Genomic DNA, 13403 nt, shown 5'->3' on the forward strand with positions numbered 1-13403 from the left:
ATTTGGTGATGCAAAATTTTAAAAATACTTTAATGTAGTGGGAAGAATTACCTGAGGAGTTATTGTGACTCTTACTTCTCAGTAGTAGAAAACCACAAAACGATGACATTAATGTGTTTCGGTTAAATGAAGATTAATTTAATGTGAAACTTCTGAGGTATAGGAACGTTCTTCCAGTTTGCTCAGTTGGCGTGGCCGACGTCTGCGGCTGTCAGCCAAAGTCTCTCTCCTTTCAGGAACAGCTCAAAGGCCTGGGTGCACTTGGCCTCATCTTTTGTTATCTCAACCAGCACTGCAAAAACACTCCGGCAGTGTGTTCACTTTCATTTTCTTCTTCTCCACCCGCAGCACTCACTTTTCTGATTTTCCCAAGGGAGAATTGTGAGACATATTTGTTAATTTCTGGCTGAAGAGACGCCAGAGTTAGTTTCGGGGGGGGGGGGGGGGTGGGGAATGAACGGATGTTTGATAGTACTTAAGGTAACCATTTTCAGGGGAACAATAATAAAAATCCCAGCCAGAAAATTTGCTGAATCTCTACCCAGCAAATTAAATCTCACTTCTTAGTTAAATCACGTTCCTCAATGATTTCATACTTTCTTACGGTTGAAACTGTATAGTTAAAGAGGTTCGACAGACATCTGGAAGTTAGGTTTTTTTTTAATTGTTGAGCATAAATATTAGTTTCAAGAACTTTTGGGTTTCTTGATGGGTATAATTAACATACGTAAAGGCTTTCTCTGTGACTTTCTTTTGAATGCAGACCTACAGCTTCTGAAGTTTATTTTGACCTAAGATTTTCTCTGTGTTTTTCTCCCCTCCAACTTTGGATTCACTGGCTAGAGGCTACTTTGGATCATTGAGATAGATCAATTCTACATTATCATATGAACTTCATATTTAAAAAACAGTTGATGTTTTATAATTAAATAATTTTTATTGGTGGAAAGAAGCATACAGGTTATTCATAGTATAATTCATTTTGTAAAACTTTATGAAAGGCTTGCTTTTAAAGTTCTGATGGAAAGAAAAGTTTAATATTTCATCAAATAATAGATCCCTGCGTCTGTGAACAGAGCTTTAAAGTTTCTTTGTGAGTGGCAGTCACTGTTAAGATGCATGGTGCCTTAATCCATTGTTCTGCCTGGCAGAATCACAGGGACAGGGTTTTCATGGTGTTTGACAGGCAGCTGCTGGTGAATGGAGCACCAAACCTGATGAAGGAGCTTACAGTGTTCATTTCTTAAGCTTTCACTTAAAAGTAAATCACACTTTGCTTAATTTGAATTTCTTTGGGGAAAACCACTGAAGGAAACTAGTTTTTGAAAAACAGGTCTCAAAATGCTAGAAAGCGTATGGGCTAAAAATAAATTTACTTGATAATAACCTAACTTTCTATTAAAATTCTTCAAAAGTAGTTTCAGAGATGGCAGAAGAGCCTTTTAAACTTTGTAATCATTAATTAGCCTCCTCTTAATGATCGTATGGTATGTTAACGGTTCAAGTTCCATATACATCTCTACAAGAGGGTCCAGCTCACATATTGTGAATGCTTCAGAGCACTGATGGGGGGTGTTTAGTGCAATAGATTTTCTGAAATGGAATTTAAACATTAGTTTATAGACAGTTTTTAGTATTTTAGATTAACAATATATGTCCCATCCTTATATGTTTATAAATAATCTTTTCCCATATTTCCAAACTGGATATAAAGTTAATATTTATATTATCAATATATTCTTCTATGATATAGTTCAGTGCTTAGTACAGAGCCTTTTGCATGTTAAGGTTTCTATAATAGTTCTTGAATTTGTGAATGACCAAATCAAGGTGTGTTGGGGCAAATTGCTTTAGTAGTAGGACAGAATTTCTAGGATGGAATCTATTTCTGTGCTTCCTAAGCAGATAGAGGTGGGGTTGCCAACTCTGTACTTTTTCCAGTTTCTAGCTTTAGTGTGAACAGAGAAGGTGGGGATAGGAAGGAAGGAAGACCAATCCCAGAGAAAAAAAGAGGGAATATTTGTGGCGAGAAAGCCGCAAATAAGTGAACCCTTATGCTGGTTATACCAGAATACTGGGTACCTTTCTCCTTTACGCCAGCCCCAAAGGCATCAGATGATTAGCCTTGCTTGCAATAGTTCTTGTGGGGATTGTGGGGGGAGGGTGAGGCACGATGTTCAATTTTGAGCAAGCCTGTTACAAGTGAAGACTTTGAGAAGCTGAAGAACAACCAGCATGATGAAGGAGGTTTAGTTTAGAGGGAAACGGTTGAAGGAATTGGAAATATTTCAAATACGTAATAAGACATGGAGTTTAGAACTATAAGATAGTTTTGTGATCAGATCATCTTATAGATGATAAAACCAAATCTTCAAAAGTTTCAGTTTGCCAGATTTGGCTCAGTCAGTACAGCTTGGGACTCTTGATCTCAGGGTCATGAGTTCAAGCCCCATGTTGGGCGTATAGATTACTTTAAATAATAAAAAAATTAAAAGGAGTATGTGCTCTTGGTCTTTCCTACCCTGTTCTCAAAACACATACTACCCCCCCCCCCCCGCCAAAAAGAAAAAAACCCACCACACACTCTAACATTCTCTGAGTCCCAGATGAACTCCAAGGTCTTTGTACTTAGTAGAAGAGCAAGGATCTTGGCCCTCCTGACTTTGGATCAACTGCTTTTTTCCACTTTACTCTTTTTCCACTGTGTTGCTGTATTTTTCACAGCTTTATCCCCTTTGTGGGTGCTTTAAGCCACAAAAAGGTATATTTGAGACTCCCTCTGGTGTTTGTGTAAAGGTAACATCATTTTACTGCCCTAGTGGGCACAAATTTTGCAGGGATTTTTATTTCCCCATACTTCATAGCTCGAATGCACCCAGCTCATTATACCTAATCACAATGCAGTCTTTTCTTACTACAGTACATTAGTATGCATTGTTACTGACAACAGTCTTTGGGTCAAACAGCTTTGACATCCAGCTTGTCAGCCAAGGATTCTCAGATGATTGAAGAGTATGGTCAAGTAACTTACACATTAAATTTTCTGGTCTATGTAATCACCGACCTTCTGGGCATGTTAACATCCAGTAGGAGGCAGCAAAATATTATGCAATTACATATGCACAATTCCAAAATATATTCTATGTTGAAAATACAGTATACAGAAGAAAAGTATTAATTAAACATTGAAAGAAGAGGTCAGGTAACCTGGGTTTATGGGGCCCCAACTCTCCCACATTTGGTTTATTGAATTACATTTTATATTAGGATATAAATTTATGCCCAATATAGATGCTAGCATAAGATGAATACTTATGATTTAATATTGATTTTTTAAATCTAGATTTTATTGTGGTTACTGTTATTAAAAAGGTTGTGTTAGCATTTAGAATTTGAATTGTAATTACACCTTATGTCTACCTCTGAAGATGGTGGGGAAACACAAATGCTAACTTCATTTAAAATTTTTAATTGATTTTTGAAAATCCTTTTTATTTAATTTATCTACTGGCATGAGGTTAGCAAAAGGATAGTTTTGATAAATTCAGAGCAGTGTTTTTATCACAGTGTCTTTTTTAAAAAATTGTAAACTAAAATTCTACTTTATTCTTTCATTTTAGGAAACTGGAATAATCTTTGCTTAGTAATATGCCTAGTGTATCTATATCCAAAAATACGGCATTTTAAAAGAACTTTATTTTAGATGCTTAATGTCCATGGGGAAGTTTTAGATTGCTTTAAAAAGCCTCCCACAAATGTTTATACCAAGGTGGAATATTCATTTCTATGCTAGAAACATGTGAAATTCCTGAGATTTACAGTTGTATACCTCAATATTGTTATGTTTGAGTATTTTTGTCTCTACGTTCAGTTTTGAGCTTTAGCTTCGAGTCATTTTTATTTTTCAAATTAAGAAAAGTTATCAAGGGGAATTTTCTCTTCCAACCACAAATGTACTGATGTACGTCTTCCCAGAAATAGTCATGCTTTCTGAAGGAAGCGTTGCAATGGAGGAATCACACACACCTGCGGTAGTTCATTTCCTGTCCTCTGGCTGTGTAGGCTCAGCCCACACCCTTCAGTACTCCATTCCTACACAGTGATCCCACTCACCTGTTCTGGTGAGATGTGTGAAAAGATTCTAGGAGTCTGTTGATATGAAAACAAGATATGGAGACAGACGAGATTAGACCTTGGACATTCTTACTAATAAGTATTTTCCCTTTTTTAACCAAACTGTACGTTGTGTGGAATTAATAGTCTTTTATGTAAGTAACAAAGATGTTTTTTTTACTTAATGTAGTAAATTCATCAACTGAATTTCATAAAAAGGTTAAAATCTGTTCATTAATATTTGATACCCCATGTAATATTTTGATCAACTTTTTAAAAGTAAGTCCCGATATATATTTTACTTACCAGAAACTGGGGGGGGATGTACTCTCATTTATTTTTTTTTTTTTTTTGTACTCTCATTTAGAATCTGGAAAACAACTCTCTTCTTCATTTTTACATTTCAATTATTTTTTTTTTTAATTTTAGAGTAATTTCTTACCAAACATTACCAAGAAATATGCCAAGCCACAGAGCCCAGGTTATGGCGCGCTATCCAGAGGGTTATAGAACACTCCCAAGAAACAGCAAGACCAGGCCTGAGAGTATCTGCAGCGTCACCCCTTCCACTCATGACAAAACAATGGGACCTGGAGCAGAAGAGAAACGGAGATCAATGAGAGATGACACGATGTGGCAGCTTTACGAGTGGCAGCAGCGCCAGTTTTATAATAAGCAGAGCACCCTCCCTCGTCACGGTACTTTGACCAGTCCTAAAACCATGGTTAATATCTCTGATCAGACAATGCACTCTATTCCCACATCACCTTCCCATGGGTCAATAGCTGCTTATCAGGGATACTCCCCTCAACGAACATACAGATCAGAAGTATCTTCCCCAATTCAGAGAGCAGATGTGACGGTAGACCACAGGCACAGGGCCCACCACCCTAAGGTAAGATGTCTGCTCAGCTTGTGCTAACTACTACTTTGTGGAGGCTGTGTTTTGTTTCTGGCCACACTGTTCCTTCTTTTAAATGTGAAAGACAAGAAAATAGGGAGCAGGTAAGCAAGGCAGCTCTTTTGTTTTAAAAATTAAGCAAAAATAATCTGCAGTATCAGAATCTCACGTATAAAAACCTAAGCTTGCAATGCATCGTCCCTCAAGAGCAAAGAAGTAGCAGATGCTTTATGCATTCTTCTGTGCTGGATAGCATATCTCATCAGCTTTCCATGTAGGTTAAGACCACTTGCATATTTATTGGCTCTTCACACACTTGAAAATTCTACACCTGCCCCTTTCTAGCATACCTGCATTCATATATCAGGCTCATCCTGCTCTTTGCTAAGATAAGTGCTAACCTCATCTTCTAATCAGCTGCGTATTTGGCTTATTGAAATACCTCCTTAGATGCCCAATTTAATATTAGAATAATAATGCTTACTGGTATATATACTTTTTTAAAATTAAGATATACATAGAGATCATGTTCTCATTTGTACATGCAGTTGGTTTAAGCATTGCTTAGTAAATTATTTGGAGTGAATTCAGAGTGCTTTGTGTTAATTAGCTTTTTATAATACTAAAGCGGTCATTTTGATCAGTCAACCTGCATGCAGCCATTTCTTTAATGTCTATCCTAAAATGAAAAAGAATTTTTCGGGGCTCCTGGGTGGCTTAGTCGTTAAGCGTCTGCCTTCGGCTCAGGTCATGATCCCAGGGTCTTGGGATCGAGCCCCGCATCAGGCTCCCTGCTCCGCGGGAAGCCTGCTTCTCCCTCTCCCACCCCTGCTGCTTGTGTTCCTTCTCTTGCTGTGTCTCTCTCTGTCAAATAAATAAAAATAAAATCTTAAAAAAAAAAATCATTTAAAGAAAAAGAATTTTTGTCATTTTCTTTTTAATTCTAAAGAATTTTTTTGCTTTATACCATGTTAAAATGTACCTTTTCTTATCCTTGTGACAGACTGAATCCTTCAGTTATAACATTGCATAAAGTTTATGTTTGACGTTTCCATAAATAAGCATTAGTTAGAAATGAATAAGTCAATCAGGATTTTTTTTTCTTTTTTTTTTTGGAGGAAGCTTTAGTTTGCCTCACCAAAAAAAAAAAAAAGCTCACTTTGAACTCCATGGTAACAAAGTTCGATGTTTTAACACTTTGTATACCCAAAGGCTAAATCAAGTTTGATTTAAAAAAAAAAATTCGTAATAATAGGGTGCCTCAGTGGCTCCGTCGGTTAAACACCCAACTCTTGATTTTGGCTCAGGTCATGATCTCAAGGTCAGGAGATCCAGCCCCGTATGGGGCTCCGCACTCAGCATGGAGTCTCTTTGTCCCTCTTCCTCTGTCCCTCCTCTCATGCATGTGCACTCTGTCTCAAACAAACAAACAAAATAAAATAAATAGTAACAATATTTAAGACAGATCTGCTGTAATACAATTTATTAGTGTGTGGTTGAAAAGTGTTCTCCTGGTATTAGTATTTTTCATAGTCTTGCTCAAAATTTATCATCTGTTTCAACAACAAATATAAAATGAGTGTGTTCTCTCTATCTAGTTCCTAGTCAACTAATGTCTACTGTTCCTCTTTCCAAAAACTTCTTAAACATTGCCAAAAAATTTTTTTTCAAACTATCCTGTCATTTTCCTGGGTGTGACCCATGGTTCCCGAAGTATGTCCATGGATTCCCTGAGGGTTCCTGTGGCCCTTTCAGGGAGTCTATAAATAAGCTCAAAACTATTTTTATAATGGCAATAAGGCATTATTCATTGTGTTACCATTTTCTAATATCGCAAAAGCAATGGTGGGTATTGGCACCTTAGCATAAATCAAGCGAGTGGCTCCAAGCTAAGTGGTGGTCATCGTAGGCTTCACTGCCACATACTTGCAGTAGAAATAAAGTAGCAGTTTCACTTAGAAAACCCTTTGATGAAGCAGTAAAAGATAATTTTATTCCATCTTGACCTTTCATTATATATCATTTTAATATTCTTTGTGATGAAATGGGAAATATGCTTAAGGCATTTCTCTTGCATACCAAAGTACTAAGTAATATTAGGGTTGACTCGCAGAAAGAGATTTGTGTGATTGAGTTGCAACTAGCTCCTTTTTTCATGAAACACCATTTTTACTTGAAAGAAAGAATGACAAACTATAGTTGTTCAGACTTGGTATTTGACGGACACTTCTCAAAGTGAAATGTTATCCTGTCACTTGCAGGAAACAACTAACAGTATTTGTCACTGATGACAAATTTGAGCTTTCAAGCAAATATTAGAATTTTGGAAATCTTGTATCTGTCACTGTGGGTTTGACAGCGTTCCGGTGCTTCAGGATCAGTGGTGGTGTTAACAAATGTGTGTTCCTGGTACTGTATACTGATATGTGGCAGCATCTGCATAACTCACTGAATCACTGTTTTCCACATGACCAGTGTTTGATATTACAGAATCAGAGCTGGGTAAAAAATTCATTTAAAGCATAAACACAGGCATACCTTGTTCTGTCGCACTTTGCAGATACTGCATTTTTTTTTTTGCAAATTGAAGGTTTGCACCAACCCTGTCTCAAGCAAGTCTGTCAGTGCCGTTTTTCCACAGCATTTGCTCACTTCGTGTCTGTGTCACATTTTGGTAATTCTCACAATATTTCAAACCATTTTATTACTGTTTGTTATGGTGACCTGGGATCAGTGATTATGATTCACTGAAAGCTCAGATGATGGTTAGCATTTTTTACAGTAAAGTATCTTTTAATTAAGGTATATACTTTTTTTTGACATAATGGTATTGCCCACTTAATAACAGCATAGTTTAAATATAACTTTAACATGCACTGGGAAACCAAAAATTTCATTTGGCTTGCTTTATTGCAATATTCACTTAATTATACTAGTCAGGGACCGAACCCACAGTTATCTCCTAGGTATGCCTGTAAACCAGGAGGTGTTAATGTAACAGTATGAAAAGTTCATTGATGCAGTTTCAGATACCACTTTGCAACTAACTTTTAATATCTACTTTCATAAGCAGTAATAGCAAATTTTAAGTGATATTTTGTAATGGAAACTTCAGATTTCTCGTCACTGACATTGACCACAGAATTTGTATGGTACCTTCCTTTTCCTAGCATGTCTATGTGCCTGACAGGAGGTCAATGCCAGCTGGCCTGACTTTACAGTCCATCAGTCCCCAGAGCCTCCAAGGCAAAACGGTGAGTTCAGTATTTTTATTTACCATGTCATGTTTTATGTATGTGCTACACACGGTAGCACGTCTCTGACAGAGCTTCTAAGTTTGAATTTTTAGAGGGATTCCTCCCAAAGGAAAACCATTGCTACTTTTGTGAAAGAGATGCTCATCAGAAGAATTTGGGATCATGTAACCATTTCATTGTCGGACTGGATACGTCTCCCTAAATGTCTGAATGCCTAAATATAGGATTATATTTTCAAAGTTTGTTGTATAAATTGGGTGGGTTTCTTTACTTCACTGGATGTTAATTCCCTTGTTCTTAAAACAGAAGTTGGAGTAGTTGATTAGTGGAACAGATCCAGGCAGGGTGGTGTAGTGTGTGTAGTCCCACTGCGGGCCTCTTAAGAAGTTTCTCCCATGAATTTTTATATAGATAAACAACTTAAGAAGGGAAAAAACTGATTTACATATTTATGCAGGGAGATACTATAATAATACACGAGGTGTTAGCAAGTACTTACCATTATCATTTCATCCTCAGTATTATGTTCAAATTGGGAAGGAGTTCTATCACCAGAACACTATTATTCTTCACGTTAAAGAGAAAGGACAACTTTTCATTACTTCGTTTAATTTTAATGGCATTCTTTTATCTGTGCTTTAATATCAGTAGGTAGTCTCAGTTCTAGTGAAGATGTGATTTGAGGATCTGTACAGTTGTTCATCATTTAAAATTCCTCTCCTGAAGGAATCAAAACAAATTCATGTTGTATGTGTTTTGCAGACATTGTTTTATTTCCTCTTTCATCCTTTACATGCTTAGATATAAGGAAGATATTCTGGCTTTAAACTACTGGCAGCTTATTTATTAAAGGTTATAAATATTGCTTGATTAAAACTAAAAACTTTCAAATGTTGCAATTTTTAAATATGAGATTGTTGATCTGACAAAGAAACAGACATAGAGCATTATAGCATTAAGATAATGCTAAGTATCATATTATGAATTTTTATCTTCTGCCTTGCTCCCTCTAGTGGATATTTAGGATAAAATTTACTTATCACCTCCTTTTGTGCAGGTCAAAAATGTGCCTGTTTTTTGTTTTGCCTATTATCAGAAACTTATTGGAACCTTTTGTCCTTTTGAAAAACTCTATCTTTTTAACTCAGCAAATAATAAACCAGAGTCTCAAGATTCCTTCTTTTGGTATTTCTTTCAAATATCACTCTGGGTCTTAGAATATCTACATGCCTTACACCACCCTACCTTCTCCTTGGCAAGACCTCAAGAGCTTGATACAGTGGTCATAAGACAGACTGTCCCATAGTCATGAGGTCACCAGATGTGGTTTGCATTAGAGCAAAAGCAGCTATTCTTTTCCTGTTGTGAAATTTCTTCAAGTCCCACACATACACGTTCTTTGACTCTTTAATATAAAAGACTGTTGTCTCATCCATGTAGATAGCTCTTTCTGACGAATCCCATAGTAACTATAGTTTACTTCTGATATTTTTCTCACCTGAAGGCAATATTTTTTAATATAATTTCAGATAACAGTTAAAAATTATTTCTGTCCCTCAAAAGCGTTGTATAGAAACACTTTGTATAGAAGCATCGTATAGAAAGTAAAGAGCAACAGCAAATGAACAGAACAGAAGAGAGCTAGCATTAGCACTGTGATATAGGCAAGACCAATCAATCTCAGGAACGCTTTTTGGCCTGGAAGTTTTAAGAGCACACCATAGCCCTTAGGTGATGAGAGTCTCCCTCTGGCCCATCTGCAGTTTTTAATCATAACAAAGTTCAGAGAAACACCAAATAATATTTTATGACCTGTAAGACTGCCAGCGACCATACTTTATTGCATTTCTAACAAAAATATATCAGATTGGCCTGTTAAGGAATGTTATCTCTCCCTTTGAAAATTTATCTCCCTTAGGGATCATAGTAACCAATCAAAAATCAAAAGGTTCTCTGCTTTCCCCAGAGTGTGGGAGGAGGGTTTATATACTCAAGGAACGTTTCTGTTTGTATTAAATGCTGTCTTTTTTTTTTTTCCTTAAAAAATAAAAACTGATCTTTTGGTCATTTAAAATATCCTGTGAACACACTGACAGAGACATTTAAAAATATAACTGGGAAGCAATTAATAGATCCTGGGTACTGAGTTTAATAATATGAAGATATCATCCAAGTTTTACATGAATTTTAATTCTTTTTATTTGCCTACTGTTCTCTAAAATAGAGTGTTGGACGTGCAGGTATTGTTCTGTTGCTGTAAAAGTCTTAGGCGTCATTTTAAAATATCTTTTAATAATAGCTCTTATGTACAAACCTTTATAATGGTTTTCTGGCATTGTGCTTTTTTATACTTAACATTTAAACATTCTCTCTTGAGTTCTGAGAAAATGCCTTAATACACTGTTGTTTCGCTGTATCTTCTAAGTAACACTGTTCCTTCTGTTTCTCTAGATATCTATGCATTTATGTAGGACCTCTCTTCATAGTGCCTCGGCACTATGTTTGATGTCAACCATAAGAGGAAACTTGCCAAGAAATCTTGGTTTAATATCTGTCACTTAAGACAACAATTAATCTGTTTTCCACTGTTTGGATTCTTAAATTGTACTCCTTCAGCCAGAGGAGCTTACGCTGCTGCTAATAAAGCTGAGACGGCAGCAGGCCGAACTGAACAGTGTCCGGGACCATACGCTAGCACAGCTCATGCAGCTGAAACTTGAGGCCCACAGCCCGAAGGTCAGCTATGAAGAGTTTTGTATGTGTCGTCTCCCATTACCACTCACTTTGAGCCACTCATTAATCAGTTTGATCAGTGTTATTGGTGTCGAGCATGAGCCCATGCAATCATTGCAGCGACATTATGATCTCCTGTTGACCCTTTGAGATTTCACTTATACGTCATTAAAGGGAGATGGGGTAGGTGAATTTCTTCCTAGCCTTCTAACCCGCTCACCCACCAACCAACTTTTGGTCGTGAGATAGGAAACACATACAGACTGCAAAACAGGGTTATCATTTGCCGTATACTGTAGCTTCCACATCTGATAAAGCATACTGAAAAATCCTATAATTTCCTGGAAAGTAGTAAGTTGAAAATTGATTATACTTGTAATAATACCGCCTTTTAAATGTCAGAGATTAAGTTTAAGATATTTCTTTTGTTCTTGATTAAAAGAATGAACACATGTAAACATTTCTCAAAGGGTTTAATAGCCTCTGGTTATATGAGAAACATCCAAAGAAGTAGTACTATGTCGCAGAAAAGTATTAACATGTAAAACTTGTAACACTGAGTCTGCTAAAGCCATTTGAAGGATTTTTCTGCTTAATATCTTAGCTTCTGTGCATGTCTACTTAATTTCTTATAAAACTAAGGGTAATTTTATAATTTAATATGTCATCTGTACAGTTTACAGGGGAGCATGCCTATGAAAGTTGTGCACTGTGACATAGTAGGTTGGGGTAAACTACCTGTTTTTCTTATTTCAAAATTGACCTTTTCATGAATTCTACACCCTCTTTTTCTATCCCCTTTGTTTCTTGATTGATGCCTACTAGAATGAAATTCTTTCACATCATCTTCAAAGGAACACCATATATTTGGATCACCAGGTGGGATTTGTAGAATTTTTTTGCTTATAATACCTAATAGAACCTTTGAAATGTAGTACAGTTTTCCAGGCTACTCCGATATTTCATTCATTTAGAGCTAATAGCATGACTTTTTCAAGTGACAGAATAAGATTCTTAACAGGGAGAATTCAGAAATATAAAACAAAACAAAAAAACAAGTAAAAAGGACAGTTGTGAGTGTTAGGGGCGATACAGATACTGGGTCACCAGAAAATTGAGCCTGAATTCTCTAGACTTCCCTTTTCTTATCCCAAGAACACTCATACTCATTAAGGCTTCTCTCCGCTTGGAGCTGACCTAATTAAAGAAATAGGTACCAAGCCATGAATGCCTTGTTGGAAGACCAAGAGGGAACTTCCCAAAGAGAAGTTTAACTGTGGGTGAAAAGTGTGATGGTCATTTTTAATTGTGTAGCTTGGGTCCTTGTTGGCCATCTCCTCCTGGTGTTTGGTCTTTGCTAAGCTGTGTAGAGTCAGTTTTACAGTGGCCCACTGTTCCTCGAATTACCTCAGTGGTAGCAATGGGTGTGCATGGTTAGGGTGAATGGCAGTTCATGAATAGGGACTGACACTTCCATATTTTAGTTTTTATGAAACTCTCTCTTAATATTTAATTTTAATTTGATGAGAATTTTTGACATGTTCTTACACAGAATTTCTTCCAGTGAATGCATTTTTTTATCTATATAAATTAAGCCATAACTTTAGTTTGTTTCAAAATGTTCAAACTTGAACATTTTACCAAATGAAAGAGGTTACTATGGAAAAGGATGTAGGACAGATGTTTACATATTTATAGTTGCCTGCTTCAAATAAAACAATAATGCACTGCTTTAATTTAGTTATATTTAAAGAGGGATTTTGCATTAGGATAACCCTTTAAAAGATGTTCAGTCCTTTTTTTAATTTTTAAAAGAAATATACTTTTCTTAATATGTAGTTTATTTATTTTCCCACAACATGTTTTCATCATGATTTTGCCTATGGGGAATGCTTTAGAAATCAGCATTTCATGACTCCAAATTCCAGTCTCCACTCCAGAGACTGGTACTATTGAAATTTAACCGCGGTGTTACATTGCGCACTATGAAAGCAATATAATTAAGACAGGTTAGCCAATGAAATGGTAAACATAAGTCTTCCCTCAAAATGTGACATTGCCAGAAAGCCTCTAAGATAGATGGTAAATAACTTTCATAAAAGCTCCTTTGCCTATAAAGCTAGAGATAGTTCTGAAAAATAATGGGATACTACAAAAATTAGGTTTAAAAAACAAGGATATAAATGCGAATCTGAAGTTATATAGTATCTCTGGAAATAAACCTAGTGGTTCACTGTAATTTGTTACTTACCTCAATAAATCAAAACTGGAATTACAGAGACACAGACCTTTAGAAAATCACAGGAGGCTCCTGGCTGGCTCAGTCAGTGCATGTGACTCTTGATCTCCCAGTTGTGAGTTCAAACCCCAAGTTGGGCATAGAGATCACTTGAATAAAT

At 36.3% G+C, this 13403-nt stretch overlaps 1 protein-coding gene across 18 annotated transcripts in view; it reads left to right on the forward strand.

Annotated features, from left to right (window-relative positions):
* PLEKHA5 (pleckstrin homology domain containing A5) overlaps positions 1-13403 on the forward strand; it is a 236782-nt gene that overhangs the window by 158182 nt on the left and 65197 nt on the right. For 16 of the 18 annotated variants that reach the window (XR_004297824.1, XR_004297822.1, XR_004297823.1 and 13 more), the window contains 4 exons: positions 4543-5008; positions 8185-8268; positions 10888-11007; positions 11830-11883. Coding sequence is in view for 15 of the 18 variants with exons in the window: in XM_032391738.1 (XP_032247629.1) it covers positions 4543-5008; positions 8185-8268; positions 10888-11007; positions 11830-11883 (724 nt within the window). In the remaining 3 variants the exon portion in view is untranslated. The remainder of the gene's footprint in view (positions 1-4542; positions 5009-8184; positions 8269-10887; positions 11008-11829; positions 11884-13403) is intronic. The other 2 variants (XM_032391731.1, XM_032391736.1) reach the window with 1 other exon arrangement.

This window comes from Phoca vitulina, unplaced genomic scaffold, assembly GCF_004348235.1.
Source record: "Phoca vitulina isolate PV1807 unplaced genomic scaffold, GSC_HSeal_1.0 scaffold64, whole genome shotgun sequence".
NCBI lineage: Eukaryota > Metazoa > Chordata > Mammalia > Carnivora > Phocidae > Phoca > Phoca vitulina.